General features: G+C 55.3%; 3 protein-coding genes across 3 annotated transcripts; 1 reads left to right on the forward strand and 2 right to left on the reverse strand.

Moving 5' to 3' along the window:
• Positions 1-15: 15 nt before the first annotated feature.
• MONBRDRAFT_22671 (uncharacterized protein) lies at positions 16-6426 on the reverse strand (the record flags this gene model as incomplete). The annotated part of the gene is made up of 9 exons (XM_001743200.1): positions 16-126; positions 217-906; positions 1020-1088; positions 1198-1817; positions 1896-1993; positions 2190-3265; positions 3355-5865; positions 5988-6160; positions 6369-6426. The coding sequence occupies 9 exons, from the start codon at positions 6424-6426 to the stop codon at positions 16-18; spliced, it is 5406 nt and encodes a 1801-aa protein (XP_001743252.1).
• Positions 6427-8388: 1962 nt separating this feature from the next.
• On the forward strand, positions 8389-13437 carry MONBRDRAFT_5528 (uncharacterized protein; the record flags this gene model as incomplete). The annotated part of the gene is made up of 10 exons (XM_001742880.1): positions 8389-8400; positions 8643-8741; positions 9356-9473; positions 9847-9959; positions 10198-10334; positions 10433-12135; positions 12270-12427; positions 12536-12730; positions 12828-13028; positions 13177-13437. 10 exons carry the CDS (start codon positions 8389-8391, stop codon positions 13435-13437), a joined length of 2997 nt encoding a protein of 998 aa, XP_001742932.1.
• A 399-nt stretch (positions 13438-13836) lies between these two features.
• MONBRDRAFT_35767 (uncharacterized protein) lies at positions 13837-15109 on the reverse strand. Its single transcript, XM_001743201.1, has 2 exons — positions 15045-15109; positions 13837-14790 (listed from the first exon to the last, which is right to left on the reverse strand). The coding sequence occupies exon 2, from the start codon at positions 14735-14737 to the stop codon at positions 14021-14023; it is 717 nt and encodes a 238-aa protein (XP_001743253.1). The 5' UTR covers positions 14738-14790; positions 15045-15109; the 3' UTR covers positions 13837-14020.
• Between the last annotated feature and the right edge of the window lie 877 nt (positions 15110-15986).

Genomic DNA, 15986 nt, shown 5'->3' on the forward strand with positions numbered 1-15986 from the left:
CTCGACGCTCGTTACTTATTCTCTTTCTCCGAGGAGCCGCGGCTCTATAGACTCGAATGTGGTTTGCATGCGCAAAGTACTCGTTGCCATACGCCTGGCTTCAAGGCGAATTTGCGCCCGCAGATCCTATGAGATTTGGGGTAACAACAGGCTCATAAGAAGTGGTTGCACTGATCCAGGTGTAGGAAAAAATAGGACCCAGCGCACACAACGTACCTCCAAGATTGCAGAGGCTTGAGAGCTGCCGCCCTGTTTGATGCGATGGGCCTTTTTCGCGTCCCGCTCACCGCTTTCAGCAACTGACTTCTCGGAGGGAAAGGAAGGGGTGGAAGGGTGTTGCGTTGTTAATAAGGACCAAGCAGACGTTTCAGCCTCCAGCTGAGCGGTCAGTGCCTGTAGTTTTTCCTGCCATGCAGGCATGACTTTCTTGGCCAACTTGCATGGCTGCTGCTCATTCTGCTCAACGCTTTCAGCGCCTGCGAGCAAAGTGCGCTTATTGCTCATGTGGCCAGTGGAAGGCGAGGCAACGGAGGTGGGACCCATCGTGTCCACCTCTGTCTCGAGAAGAGGAAGGGGCGACAGGCTCGGCGCCACGAACGGAGGTGGCTCAAAAGCGTGAGCCAGAACTTTCCGGACTGCGGACTGCAGCACAGTTGCCAATTCCCGCGGTACTAGAGCCTCGGCTTCGCGCAGGTGGTTACAGAGCATTGATAAACCTTGTTCCGGGGACTGAGCCACACTCGTGGCGCATGCCTGCACCATGGCGTCGTGACTAGCCGAACTGCCATTGTACTCCTCAAGACATTTCAAGACTCCTGCCTTTATGATCTTGAGATGACTGGCCTCAACAGGCATGTCCCCGGCCTCTTGAAGAACCACACGCTCGAGAAGTGGACCAACTCCCACCTAAATTACGACGTTCAAGATGCAGAAACAATCAAGGGTGACGGGGCGTGGCATTTTGGACAGCGCAAAGCCGTAGAAGAGATGATTTTGCAATGGAGATGACTGCAACGTACCGCGGGCACAGCCGAGTCGGCAGCCTGAGCGCTGCTAGCACAAAAAGTAAGGCAGTCTTCACGATATGCCTGGCATACACGAGCAGGGCGGGTTACACATCAGTAAAAGTCTGTTGAAAAAGCAACATCGTATTCGTGCAATCAGCAAAACGGTTGAAGGCGGCTTAAGGGTATGCACCTGTAAGGAATCAGCTGAGGGCAATTCCATGGTAAAGAAACCCCTCAAGGCCCATCGGCGACCAGTCGCCATGAAACTCTGGCGAAGTTTGCTGGACAAATCCGGCGGCAACACCAAGCACGGTTGCGACTCCACAACAGCCACAAGCTCGTTCAGAGCAGGCTGGAGGGCCCATGCAGTTTGAGCGTCATCCAGTAGCACCAGAGCGGTCATAAACTGTTCCGGCAGTCGCTCGGCCACTTCGTAGGGCAGATATTCGCCTCGAGCCACGCGCACCACGTGTACTTCCGCACAAGCACGCGTGTGCACTGTCGATGTGCTCACCGAGTAACTTGCTGCATCATCCTGAAATGCCACCTGGGCCAAGGGCTGCTGTAGCATATTGACGGTGGCTGCAAAGCGAGGATCGGCATTCCGCATACCCTTTGCGGTGGCATCAATGACCAGCAAGCGGAGTACCCGAAAAGCTCTCTCCTGGGCTGCTGTGACACGACGGCATGCTTCGAACCATGGCAGAGCGGAGCGGAGCGAAGCAGCAATGTCGTCTGGTGTTGACTGCTGCGCAGGAACCACTGCATTGACATCATACCGAGGCACATAGCTCGGGGCCTTTGAGGCATCTAGTTGGAGTAAACCGTGTCAGTAAGTTTCTGCTTGCCAAACAAGGCGCAGCAGCCGGCCAGTTGTCATGCACATACCATAGCTTGCCGTGGGAACAACAGGTCCTTCACGACAACGACGACGCTGACGAAGCAGATAACGCCATAGACGCAGACTACGAGCTTGCACATATCGACTATGGTTCCCACAAATCAAAGACAATATCGAATCAACTCGCGTGGCAACAGGGAAAAAAAATAAAACAATAAGAACATATGGAAAAAAAAAAAAAAAAAGACAAAAAAAGGGCAAGTCGAGAAGCAAGAGCAGACTTGACAAAATTAAAAAGCTGCTCGAGCAAGAACAGACACGACGCGAGCGAAAAAGCATACCTATAAAAGGCGTCAAGCTCTTGCTCGCGTTGCTGAAAATGAGCAGTCACCTCCACGCCAATGGAGTGGACGGACTCGGTCAGAACATCCTTCACGAGGTGCGTGGTCACAAGCTCAGCTTCCTCACTACGCACACGAGCGCGCATGGCTTTGAGCTTGGATTCTTGCTCCTGGCGTTTCGCTTCTGCAGCGCGCTGCCGTGCCTCTTTTGCCTGAGCTTCCTTGGCTGCCTTGGCTGCGGCCAGCTTCTGGCGTTGCGCGGCTTCAGCACTGGAAGCCGCATCGACCTTGGATGTGTCTGTGCGTTCTGGGGTGGCAGCAGGCAGCTCTTTGCGTGAACTGGAGGCAGGCATGTCGGCCTTGATCGGCGAAGAGGCAGCCGTAGCCTCAGGTTTGCTTGCGCTTGAGCTGGCAGACTTGCTTGCTTCAATTTGAGACACTCTGGCCCCACCAGCGGCGGCCTTTGGTGTGGGTGACTTTGAAGCGACTCGGCCAGTCGCGGCATTTTTGCGTGGTGGCTGCGGTGGCTGCGGCGCCTTGGAGGCCACCAATGGAGTCAATCCAGAGGATGATGTAGTGCTGGCTTTTGGGGCAAGCTGGCTGGCCTTGGATGAGGGCTTACCCACCGTCTGCATTGCCGTGGTTCCACGTGGAGCTACAGCCACCTTGGTTTGCAGAGTGTTTGGGCCCCTGGAAGCCATGGCAGGGCGCTTCGTTGCGGGCACGGCGTCGACAAAGAGCGTATAAGCACCGCGAAAGCTGTCGTGGACCGAATGGCGGCGAAAGTCAAAGTCCTGAACAGGGCTGTCAGGTCCACCAATGATCTGGGACAGATCAACGCCACGGCGTAGGCCGTCAATCCATTCAGCACGCATGACGGGTCGTGCCGAAGGCTCGGGCTGCGCGAGGTTGGCCATGGATGCCAAGCCTTGATCCGTCACGCTACAGCCAAATGCTTGTCCCAAGGTGCGAAGTTGCTCGACGTTGTCAAGGCCCAGGATGCGCACTAGCGTATCCGGGCCTGGGAACAATTTCCGATAACCTGAGCGAATTTGAAACAAAGCGTCGAGCCGAACCTATGAACATTGCCAGCGGTACGGATTGAGCGGTTGGTAGTTTGACCAGCACAAGTAGACGTGAGAAGCCAAGGGGCGAGGGTACGAACCGCTTCAAAGTGGTGGGAGGCAATGCAAGCTTGGAGAAATGTGGCTTGGCGGAGGAGGCGAAAGAAGCGTGCGTGGTTGCACAAAGCAGATTTGCTGACATCGTCCTTGGCCCCGAGGTCAGTGATGGTGGCAAAGATGCGGATGGCGGCCTGAACGTGGGGGTCATGCTGCAAATGTTTGACTTTACGAAGAATTGAGGGTTGACCCAGGTTGAGGAGGAGCTGGTAGGACATGAGCTCGCCTTCATTGGGCAGGGGCTCGCGGTCGCGAAGGTCTTTATAGTGCATCTCAAGCATGCCGTAACTATCCTTGAGACGATCGTGGTTGAGCTTGCGATTTTGAATGAACTCGCGCGAGTTGGACATGTACCAATCAGCGAACAGGTGAAAGCGCACGCATTGTTCCAGCACGCGTAGCGAGGCTGTTGTGGTCAAGTTTTGCGTTTTGATGTCCTTGCGAAGAGCGCGTAGGCGATTCTCGAGAAACTCGTACCAAACCGCCTGAGCCTTTCGGGTCGGGGGTGGGCCCGCATAGGCAGCGTCCATCACTTCCTTCATGAGGTAGCGCATGGTGAGCGTCAGGGTGCGTGGGGGCCGCAACGAGGACGGCGGTTCGGCGACCGAGTCGGCGGCCTCTTTACGATATTCCTTCACCATTCGACGATGGTCGGGCTTGCCGTTGCTCATCTCTAGCTGCCACACATGGCCGTTGGTATCAGAACTGCCGCAATTTATGCGCGCGTAGCGTTCTAGTTCGGGGCACATGTCATTACACGTTCCTTCCACATACACGAACGTGTCTTCAAGACGGCGTCGCTGCAAAACGTCGCGTTCGCCCTGGTTTCGGGTTTCGAGCTGTTGCCGGATGCGGTCAAAGTCAGGTTCGATGTAGGCTTGCAGTTGGTGTTGCAACGAAGGCAGCTGGGTCAGCTCATCGTTATCCTCGTTTTCAGCTTCAGCCATGTCCTCCACTTGGCCGTCAAAGCCATCGTGCACTGCATCATCCTCGCCCTCTTCATCATCAAGATCCTCTTCAGGTTGCTCGTCCACATCACTTCCTTCTTCGCCTTCCTGCGGCAGATCTTCCTGGTCGCCTGCAGTGGCCGCCGGTTCGCTTGACGGCTTTTTACCGAAGAGGCCGCCAAACGACGGGTGGGTGGAGGTTTGGCGCTGTCCTAAGAAACTTGTACCACGCTCATTTGTGGTTGATTGACCCAGGGAGGGTGCCTTTGCACTAGCACCAAAGAGACCACTTGGCACTTTGGATGAGACAGCTCCTGGCTTTGATGCGTGCGCTGACTGCGCCTTGGCAGCAGGTGGGCTAGAAAGGCGCGCAAAGATCGAGCCACCTGCCCGTGGGACCACGCCTGAGACTGGCGCATCTGCCCCAAGGCCATTGGCCCCATCGGCCAAGTCCTGTTCCTCCTCCTCGGCTTGTTCTTCTTCTTCCACCTCATCTCTGTCGTCTCCATCATCCTGTTCATCACCATAATCGCCCTCGTTCTCATCGCCATCCTCGTAGTCCTCGTCGTTCTCATCGCCATCCTCATAGTCCTGGTCGTTTTCATCACCATCCTCGAAGTCCTCGTCGTTCTGAACGCCATCCTCGTAGCCATCGTCGTTCTGATCGCCATCCTCGTAGTCATCGTCGTAGTTGTTATCATCCTGATTGTCATCGTAATTTTGGTCCTCCTGGTCGCCAACCTCGGTGTGTTGGCCTGAGGCATGACCAACACCCTTCACTTGACTGGTATTGAGGTCTAATGGCGCAGACGCTGGATCGCGACCACCTAGACGTGCGAAAATGGAACCACGTTTTGGCCCAGCAGATGTGGCAGTGGGGTTGGGGGGCTGTAGAGTGCTTTTTTGAGAAGCATCAAAGGAGCGGGGCTGATCCCGGCTTTGTGTGGGTGGCAGTTGGGCCGAGGTGGCTACTGAGGAAATTGCCCCGCTGTTGCCAAAAGTGGGGGGCGCAGCACGAAAGGATGAGGCTTGACCAAAGACACCTTGACCACCTGAGGACGAGGTCAGAGTGGCTTGAGGAGCACTGCCAAAAGGGGATGTTGAAGGCTGCGCGCCAAAAGGGGATGTGGAGGGCTGCGTGCCAAAGGGAGATGTGGATGGCTGCGCGCCAAATGGACTGGCTGGCTTCTTGTTTGGTCCCAGGGATGCGGGCGTAAAGCTGGAGGCAGGCTTGAAAGAGGAGGCCTGACCAAAGGGATTGGAAGAGCCACCACTACTACTGCTGCCAAAAGGACTGGAAGATGGGGGAAAGACCGCCGCGGTGGCACTGGGCGGGCTCGTGGGGCTCGGACTGGTCTCAGAATCAGCGTTGACGACCAGGACATTGGAGCGCTGGCGAGAATGATTGTGCCAATAGATGCGGAGTGTGGCGGGTTGATCTTGGCTCGGAACCAGAGCCGACGTTCCCTGCGATTTGGCCTGAAGAGCTTGATCGTGGGCGGCAAACTCGACAGTCGTGTAGGATGGTCGCCAACTGAGGTTTTTGACCTAAAGGAAGTGCATTAAGACGGTATGTATTTCAGGGGCAGCCGCGCACAGTGGCAAAAGACTTTTAGAGCAAAGTCAGAGGACGAGCAAGCAATGAGATAGGAGACATCCGCAGAACCAACCGTGCCAAATTGCGCAAAGTGGGCGCGTAAGCTATGTTCGTTGTTGAGGGAGGGGTCGATTTTGGTCACATGCAACGTGCAATTGTTACTTTGATCGACCGGCGCGCTGTTGCCATGACTATGGCCACGACCCCGGCCGCGTGTGTTGGGGCCTTGTCCCCGGCTGCGTGAGGCTACACCACGACCGCGAAAAGAGGCGGCGCCCCCTCGTGCTCGTCCCCGACCCCGACCATGAGCCTGGGCTGTGCATGAGCAGAGTGCGAGCAGGGATTGAGACGACGCGTTTGACATCGCTCCTCGAGTCATTGGTGGGCTGAGCAGCCGAGACGATGCAGTGCGGACATGAAGCAGCGAGGGAGTGACAATGACGACTGGACGTACCCATAAATCCAAAGGCGGCGGCGGCGGCAGCAGCCGCTGGGTCGGTCGGGGCAGCCATCCTTGTTCAGCTTGATGTGCTCGGGCCCTGACCCGTCCGTCCGTCCGTCCGTCCGTCCGTCCGTGTGTCCGGGCCCAAAAAGTTGCAAAATTCACAACTGGTGTTTCAGCCACTCCAAGAAGTCCCGAATCTCCGCCAAGACCATGCTTCACACATCCTGCGAACAAGCTTACATTGGATAAAGTGTAATCCTCATCACACATTATTCAGCTCCACCTCGCGCAATGTGCGATTTGCAGGCAAGACAACGCGGACTAAACCAAAAACATCAACAAAACAGTCAAAAGCCGGTGTAACGTTAGGAACTGGTTGTCAGCCTCGTGGGTGGTGGGCTCACGAAATGGCATCGCGCTCTTGCCTTCGCCCTCGCCGTCGCCGTCGCCGACTTGGTTGATGTGATGGACTGATAATGAAGGAAAGGGACGAGGTAGATCTTCTTTCATGACTGGCGCGATGGCATCGGCTGGCTGCATTGTCTAGCATCGCGAAATGCAGTCCCGAGTGACCAGGTCATCCATCAGCTCAGCTTGAGCATCTCGATCCAGTGAAATTGCCCTGTCCCATAACTGTCTGTAAGCCTGGTGCGTGTATGATAAGGCCTGAGGGCCGCGCACCTGCCGGCACAGTCGACGCCCATCGCCGCGACTTGGATTGAACCCATGCTCAAGAGGGTACGAGGCGGGATACGGTTTATCGTTTTCTACCTTGGCGATCTGGGCCAGGGTCTGATGCCGGTGTCCCGTGGACAAGTTGACTCAAGTTGTCCCCCCTCGGCACAGTAGACCGCCTTTTGAGCCGTCTCAATAGCTTTCCAATGTCAGCCATCACCACCGACAGCACAGTCCTTTCAATGCATACAAGCCTCAACAGGCCAGCCTTTTTGACTTGTGCACCCCCTGGCTCCATTGGGTCCCCCCCCCCCCTCTGTCGCTCTGCCGCTCTGCTGCGTCGCCCCCCTGTCTGCTTGCCCCGGCTGAAAAAAGAACCCCCTCTCAAACTTCCTCTCCCTCTCTCTCTCAAACTCTCTCAAACTCTCTCTCAAAACATCTCCCTCTTCTCTCTCTTCTCTCTCTTCTCTCTCTTCTCTCTCTTCTCTCTATTCTCTCTCAAACTCTCTCAAACTCTCTCTCTCTCTCTCTCTCTCTCTCAAGCTCTCTCTCTCTCTCAAGCTCTCTCTCTCTCTCTCAAGCTCTCTCTCTCAAGCTCTCTCTCTCTCTCTCTCTCTCTCTCTTTCTCTTTTGTGTCCACACACACACACACACAAATTGGTGCAACTGCCAAAAGAGAGAGGGCGCGCGTTTTCATTTTTACGGATTGTGTAAGCGGACGACGACGGGGTCTGCGCGCCGTCACCTCTGTGCTGTGGTGGCATTGAGGGCTGGTCGGTTGGTTTGGGCCGTTGTTGTTGGGTTGGAAGGAGCTGTTGTGGGGGTCGGCATCGAGGTGAGTCTGGGCCCTGCTTTCGTGTTTCTTGATTTGGATCGTCAGAGCGAGGCTGCGGCACATGCATGCACTCGGCACTTCAGACGGAAAAAAAAAAGGACGCGCCGACAGCTCTTTGCACCGCCCTGTTCCCCAGCTACATGTCCCCTTGTACACTTCTCACTTCTTCTTTTGCCTCGTGCTGCCCGCCATCCAACTTTCTGGGCTGGCAGAAGAGACCGTGCGCTGCCGAAGCTGCATCCGCTTCTCAGTAGTCAGTTGTGTGACGCCTCTTTCGCTGTCCACTGCCTGCCCTACGACTCGGCACCAACTAAACTTCTTCATGTGTCCTTGGATGCTGTGTGGCAGGGACAACAAAGGCTCGTCACACACTGCAGCATCCCACCCCCTTGTCTGTGCTTGTGGGTTTTTGCTGCCAATCCGCTGGAACAACTGGCCGCTGCCCACCCCAAGTTTTTTTTGGGGGGGAAAAAAAAGGCGCTTGGCGCATCTGCCTCGCTTTGGTTTGTCAACTGCGTCATGGCCTATACGGTAAGAGTGAGCTGGCTAGAGAACCAGCTTTAAACTTCCCCCTGCCTTTCTGATGCATGTGTACCCACACAACATGCCCTGCCCCATCCACCGAACTCGCTCGTTATTTCCAAGCTGAGCAAAAGTCAAAAAGGCTACCCTGCAGTCGTAAATCATCCTTTCTGTCCCCACCTGTGTTGCCGTGGTCAGGATGCTCACTCTTTGCCTCACTGCTTCATCGCCTCTGTTATCCAACGCCCCAGGGGTCCAACGGGCTCAACGCCGCGTCGTTTGCCATGGCGCAAGGCGACGTGGCCTCCATGTCTAGCTACTTCCCACCCTCGGAAGATTTTTTTGATGAGGTGCTCATCTTCTTGCCATCACATCCCCAGTGTTTTGCCTTGCTGAGCTTCTTCTCTCAGCTTTTTACTCATGCCCCGGCGTCCAATCCATCAGTATGGCTCCTTCACGGATTTGCTCAATGATGGTAAACCACTACAAGGGTTTGATAACCTTCTCGGCACAAAGTTGGTCGCTTGTGCCCAGACCCACCGCGTTCAGGCGTGAATGACGTCTCGTCTTGGCTGCTGCTCCATTGCTAAGCCGATGCCTGCAGACGCACGCGCGGGGCATGTATCAGACACCGAGCATGTTTTGCAGCACACGGACTCACTCGTTTGTCCGGAACTTTGCCCTTTGTGGTACTCAGACCCCCGGTACCCACCACCGACGATTTTGGTTACATCGGCGCGGAGCATGGTACGTTGATCCTCCGGTAAACCCAGCTGCCTGGCATCGCCGCACGGCTCATTGTCTCTCTCAAATCCGCAATGCAGCTCTTCGAGCATACAACGATGAAGACTCCACACCAGCTGCTGGTGACCAAGCCGGGTCGGCCCAGCAAGGCTATCATTTGGTGCGAGTGCGGCACATGCTATTGTATTGACAAACCCCAAACCCCCGCTTTTGTGCCAAGGGCGCACTCTCATTCCTCGTATGGGTCTCTAACCCTACAATGCGAATGTGCACCGCCCTCACTCACAGGAACAATATCACCGCCAAGCCGAATCAATTGGACTTCAACCGCTTGATGGGTAGGTTTTATGATTCATTTCGGCCTAGGCCTTCGGACAACCACACCAACTCTTGCACTCACAGCCGATATGGCACGTTTTCCTTTCATTGTCCTTTCCGTAACTTTTCTTAGCTTGAGTGCCACCGACCTCGGTGATGCAGATATTAACGATACCTATTCCATTCCGTCACAATTGGCTGGAGGTACAGCTCTGGGTGAGTGCCACCAACCTTTCCATCCAGCCTTATCACACGAGGATCCTTTCTCTTCGGCCCGACCTCGCGAAACCCCTTTTCAACTCATCCTCTGTTTTTTTTTTCTGTGCTTTTGTTTGGTCTGTTGCACAGCCTCTCTGGACCAACTGCCGGGCAGCGTTTTGTCCTCAAACACAGGTGGCCTTGAGGCTTTGCAACGAGCTGCCAGCACTGCTTTCCCCTCTGGTACAGACATTCCCGTGCCTGACATTTCCAAGGGCAAAGTCAAACGTGAACCCGCCGAGGCTGTGGTACGTTGAATCAAAAGCCCACCCATTCAATTCAGGGTGCCTTGCTTCTTTCATCTGATGGCTGTTGCTGGCGGGTGCTGTTGTTGCTGTCATTGTCGGCCTGCTCCTTCTTTTATAACCATTGTTCTTCTCTCCTCTTAATTGCCCCTGTTTTTGCCATGGATGCCCGGGTATTGCATCCGTTTCCATCGATGCTGGATCATCTGACTGCACATGTCCCTTACATGTCGGTTCACAGGGCCACCCTGCTGCTAAATCAGCACACCTGGCTATGGGCCACCCTCTGGGTTCAGACGATCGGCTACCGCAGAAGCGGTCCACCATGGCCCGCGGCGTGCAACGAGGCGTTGAAGCCACCAATGCTTCACGAAAACTGTACGTCTTTCGCCCCCAGCTTTCCACAGCTTCCTTTTACAGCGTATCCGGTCAGTCTGACAAGCTTGCATGTGGATGCTGCTCTGGGACCCATAAAGGTGTGCCATTTGGCTCAACTCGGACGACATCAACCAGTGCCGTTTTGCCGTGAAAAACGATGAAAAGGCCGACAATCGTATCCTGTCCAACGTTCAATCCCAGGGCTACGTCGAGTACAAGGCACGGTATTGTAAGAAGCGGGGCCAATCGAGTGGCTATGGAAGCTTTCATGTGGCCTTTTTGCCGGTGGAGCGAGCCATTTATCCTCTGCAGCGCCTGGGCGCAGAGGAGTCGCAGCATATTCCGGCACCGGTAGACGATGCCGTTCTTTACGACGACCAAGTCAATGTGGAAAACTTTGAGCGCGTCATTATCACGGTCCGGCTTTATCAAAGTTACCGTGGCAGCTATCCCACGCGTGTGTATCGGTTTAGCGAGGACGAAGAATACCAGCAGCTCTTTGTGTCCGGCTGGCAAGACGCCACTATGATGGTGCGCAACGGCATTGACGGCATTACAGTTGAAGCTGACGAGAGTGGTGATTGCATCCACTACATCGTGCACAAGCGCAGCTTGTTGGAGCAGTTCAACTCGGAGAAGGGCATCCATTTTCCCTGTCCCATCCCTGCCTCCCCCGAAAAAATGAACGACATTGGCATGCTGCGCATGCAAGTCTCCGTTACCTTTTACCTGCGCGACTCAACCCCCTCGCCCGATGCGCGATTCGTGCAGCAAGGGCTTGAAATGAACGTGTGGTTGCGCATCAAAATTGTCCAGCAGCTGTCGGGGCGCAAAAAGCGCTATGCTTTCATGCGCTTGGACGACGATGATGAGTATGACGATGCGACGCCCTTGGCTTGCCTTCCACCCCGTCCTTTGGTCAAGCCCATTGACATGGACGGTGGCAGTTTTGTCCGGTATACCGTTGGGTCCGAGGGTATTCGGGGTAATTCGGTCGTGCACATGTTGCGTAGTATTGCCGATACTGCGGCCAAGACCATTATCGAGGAGCAGGCCCTGGGCGAGGACCGCGCCGCCAGCTCCACGGCACTCCATGCCGCCTGCGCAGAGGGAGACATTGGCATTACATTTATGCTCTTGCAATCGCAGCCGACCCTCATCCACGCCCTGGATGAGCATGGCAACACCCCCATGCATTGTGCGGCTCGCCACGGTCACATGCCAATCGTCACTTTGCTCTTTGATTCGGGAGCTCGGGTCGAGTGTGTCAACGCTGCTGGCGAGGTGCCCTACGACGTCGCGTCCACCAGCACCGTTCGTGACTACCTCTTGCAGCAGGTGCAGAAGGAGCGTACGCATGGCTGCAGTAGCCTTTTGCGTGCGGCAGCCACGGGCTGCTGGGACTCGCTCTGTTCGCTCATCAATGCGGGCCACGACGTCAACGGCGTCAATGCCCAAGGCCACACGCCTCTGTTCTTGGCCGTCGAACACAACCAACCCATCGCCGTGTACACTCTCCTGCAAGCTGGCGCTGACCCGCTTCGTCGGAATCGCCACGGTCTCAACAGCATTCACCTAGCAGCCAAGCGCGGTGATCCGGAGACTCTGGTGATCCTGTTGCACCACCGCCCCGACGCCACCAATGAGCAAGCCGCCGATGGCCGTACAGCCCTTCACTTTGCGGCCGAGCTCGACCACGTTCTGTGTGTTCAAATATTGCTCAGCTGCGGTTGCGACATCACCGCCATTGACAACAGTGGTGACACGGCCATGGGTCTAGCCTCGCGCCGTAAAAACCCAGGTAAGATCGCCTCGTGCGTGTCACTCACTCTTCCTTTGGGCCCCTGTTTGTGTGAATTCCACCCAGCTGTGCATGGCGGGTTGTGAACTCATGCTGTGCTGGGCGGCTTTATGCGCGCGTGTTTGTGCCGACAGACGTGGAGTTGCTGCTGATGACGCGTAGCCACCAGCAAATGGACGAGCGCCGGGCTTCGCAACTCTTCCGCAAGTGCCGCGAGGGTGGAAGCTTGCACATTGCTGCTATTCGTGGCGACGTTGCGCTCGCACGCAAGCTGCTGCAGGAAGGTGCTGACGTAGGTCCCATATTGCGCCTGGCTGCTTGCTTTGCAGCCTGATAAATTCCAACATTGACGAGAAGCATTGTTCTGCTCTCACCTCATACTGATTCTCTGCTCCATTAGCTCAAGCTTCGCGATTCGCGGGGAAATACGGCGCTCCATCATGCTGCGCGCAATGGCCGCTTCCTGGTCCTGGACGAGCTCCTCAATGAAGCCTCTCGGATCAACGAAGCCACGAACCTGGTCCATGCTCAAGTGGACGACGGGCGCAATGCCTTGCACTTGGCTTGCAACAAGGACTCGATCAGCAGTGCCATTGTACGTGTGCAGCCAAAGCCGTCAGCCAGTGTTTTGATCTTGCCTCGTGCCATGGATTTGCAATCTGCTTGAATGTTAGACTCATTCTGATTTTCAGGTGCTACTGTCTCGGAAGCTGGGCGATTTGCATGCCAGTGCGAAGAATGGTGACACGGCCTTGCATTCGGCTGCCCGCAATGGCCAAGTTTGTGTTGCCGCGCTGCTGCTGCTGGGTGGACTGGACCCTCGGACAGCGAACATGACTGGCATGACGGCACACCAAATTGCCTTGGCGGCCCGCCACCCCTCAACCGCTCAGGTACGCATTTCGCCCACGAGAAACGCTTTGACTGAACATAATAGCCGTCGCAAAATGGGGAAGCACGTCTCAAGCTATTAAAGGTGCTTCGCAACAAGTGAAAGAATTCAATCTCATGATGCGTTTCGTGTCCCATGCTTAATGATAGGTCCTCTCTGCAAACACCCGTCAGCTGCAGGAGCTATCCAAGATGCTGGCCAACCCGCCAAACTTCCCGGTCGAGACCTCCTTGGAACGAGCTGTGGACCACAACTTGTGCATTCATTGGAGTGATCTTGGCAACCTCCTGAGTCGAATGTGGCACGCAACGCACAACGCATGTGTGGTCCTACGCTCCTTTCGTGCCGCGGCCAACGCTTCGGGTCAACGCCGCGGCAGCAATGTCAATGGACAACGACACGCCCGGTAGTTGATGTGAGCCAAGAAGACTTTGTGACTTTTGTTTTGTTTTTGTTTTCATTCTCGTTTCGTTATTTGCCGAATGAGCGCGCAGCTTCGCCGTCAGTTCAGCAGGATGAAATACCAGTTTGTTGGTCTGTTTGCCGTGACCTTTGTTGTCCTTCCCAATCAGTAACGTGTGTTTGCGGTTGTGCTCGTGAGTCCTTTTTTTAGCGTAGGTTCAATTTTTAGCATTTTTAATTGGTTGGAGCTATCTCTCGCTTGCGGTGTGAGCATCTTTGTATGTATGTACGCACGTTTGTGTGTATGTGTGGTGTGTGCACGCGCGTGTGCTTAAAGCCGGGAGTGTGCATCTATAGCTCTCTGGCGAAAGGGCATAGGAAGCGGTAGGCGGCTGCCTTTTTTTTTTCCATATCAATTTACTACTAGGACATCATCACAATTGGCTTGGATCTGTGCACCCGGACACAATCGGAGAGCGGTTGGCCGTGTGCACAAGTGATGATGAAGGAAACCCAAAAACCATCCATCATCCACCTGTCAAAAAAGCAGTCAGGTGTGAATAAATCTGAACCCCCAAAAAAAAAAAAATGTTACCGAAGTGGGGCGGGAATGCGATAGACTTCAAGGTTGACGGCGGTCTCATTGACAGCCTTGATGTAGAGGCCTTGCAAGGCCAGCACATCGTGGTTGACGATGGGACACCACTCGGTGTTGAGGGCATCCGTGATACTGGTTTTGTCCGCTTGACCACAAGCACGGACATACCGACCAGCAATCGCGTGGGCAGCCGGTAGATACTGCTCTATATCGTGACGGATTTGAGCCCAGCTCTGCGGGGCCGCGGCCAAGGAGAAGTGCCGACAGGCACCAAAGCCACACAAGTTGAGCAGGTCGAAGCCACAGCAAAAGAGGCCACAATCACTCCCACCACAGGCGGGCCGGGAAAAGTACCCAGAGGACGTGGTGAAGCATCCGGGCTGAAAGACAAACACGTCGATTGGGATGAAGTCACGTTCAAAGTCGCTGAGTGAGGGCACCGACGCTTTGGTGGGCTGAACAATTCTCACGCTCGCGAGCGAAGCGCGCTGCGTTCGGTTAGCCGTGTGGAGGGTGGTCCTGGAGCTGGGCGGTGGCGTTGCCTCTGTGTCATCCCCAGGGACATCATGGTGATTTTGAGCAAGCGCGGCACCAGCGTCGGCCACGCTGGCAACGCTGTCCGCGTGTGTTTGGGGCGATTCGCCGCTGTCGGTGTCCAAAGTGGGGGACCGGCGTGCTGTTTCCTCGGGCGATAAATTGGATATATACATGCCAAGGCGCCTCAAGACTCTCAAGAAGAGGAGGAAGAAGAATCAGGGTACAGCTGATGAATGCGCACAGCACCGATGCAGTAAGGGCAGTGAGGCGTGACCAGCAGAAAGTCAAAGGAGTCAAACACTTGTGGCCACATGATCACCCTCTCCTTGTGTCCAACAATTCCAGCTGGCAGGCAGCTGATCAACCATAACCAATCATGCCCACCCTCCTCTAGCTCCCCCAATCGAACAGAGATGCTGCAGTCCATTACTGGACCGTCGAGGCAGCCGAACCGATGACTGCCGCCACGAGATGACGCACCGATTCAAGAAGACACACGGAGGTATGGCAGGGGACTTGATCCAAGGCTGGGGCTGGACAACTCTGAAGGACCCTGGACGTTCCAGCGTTGAAGCGGTGTGAAGACTGCTCAGATGTTCCAATGAAATGACACCAAGAGGTCTCTTTTCAAACTCGCGGTTGAGCTGGCACCAGGGGGGGGAGCAGCAACGAGAGGAGGCAGACGGGCAGGTGCGCTGCCAAAACGAGCGCACGCGTTGTGAGTCCGAGCAGATCAAGGAGAATGGCAGCAGAGGTGTGTCTCGAACCGAAAAACTTGACAAAGTACAGTCCAAGCAGAATCCAGAGAGTGAGCGGAGGACCGTTGAATCACTCGTTCGCATCACTCACCTTTTGCTGACGACGTCAGGCCCACGAATCAAAAACCGAAAAAAGTTGTCTCGGCACGTCATTGACTTTTGTCATATAATTTTAAGCTTGCAAGCGCTGACCTTGGCGACGTTGTATTTTTCTTTTTTTCTTTTTTTCTGTTCGACCGACTCACGGGCAGTGCAAGTGGCGAGGCTGCTGGCCAAGCGTGTGCCCCTATCCTTGGTGCGACGAGCTTGGTGTGGAGCGTACCGTGCTTCTTTCTACCTGCGCCTCTCCTTTCTTCTAAGCCAAGACAAGGATCATGGCGGAACCGCAGTTTGGGCTGGTGCCCGAGGGCGCGACGGATGATCAGGCCGATGAGCCCATGGATGATGCTGGCTCAGATCAACCAGACACCGATACCGCGTCTCGGCCTGATACTGCTGCTGATGACGTCGAAGGAGATGAAAATGCCAGCGACGGTGTCGAGGAGGCGGCAAAAGCTCAGGATGACGACACTGCTGGCAGGGAAGACGACGAAAACAGCAACGACGACCACGATCAAGCCAACGAAGAGCCACACGTCAGCGACGACAACAGCGACAACGACGA

The sequence above is a fragment of the Monosiga brevicollis genome, genomic scaffold (assembly GCF_000002865.3).
Source record: "Monosiga brevicollis MX1 MONBRscaffold_3 genomic scaffold, whole genome shotgun sequence".
In the NCBI taxonomy this organism is placed as follows: domain Eukaryota; class Choanoflagellata; order Craspedida; family Salpingoecidae; genus Monosiga; species Monosiga brevicollis.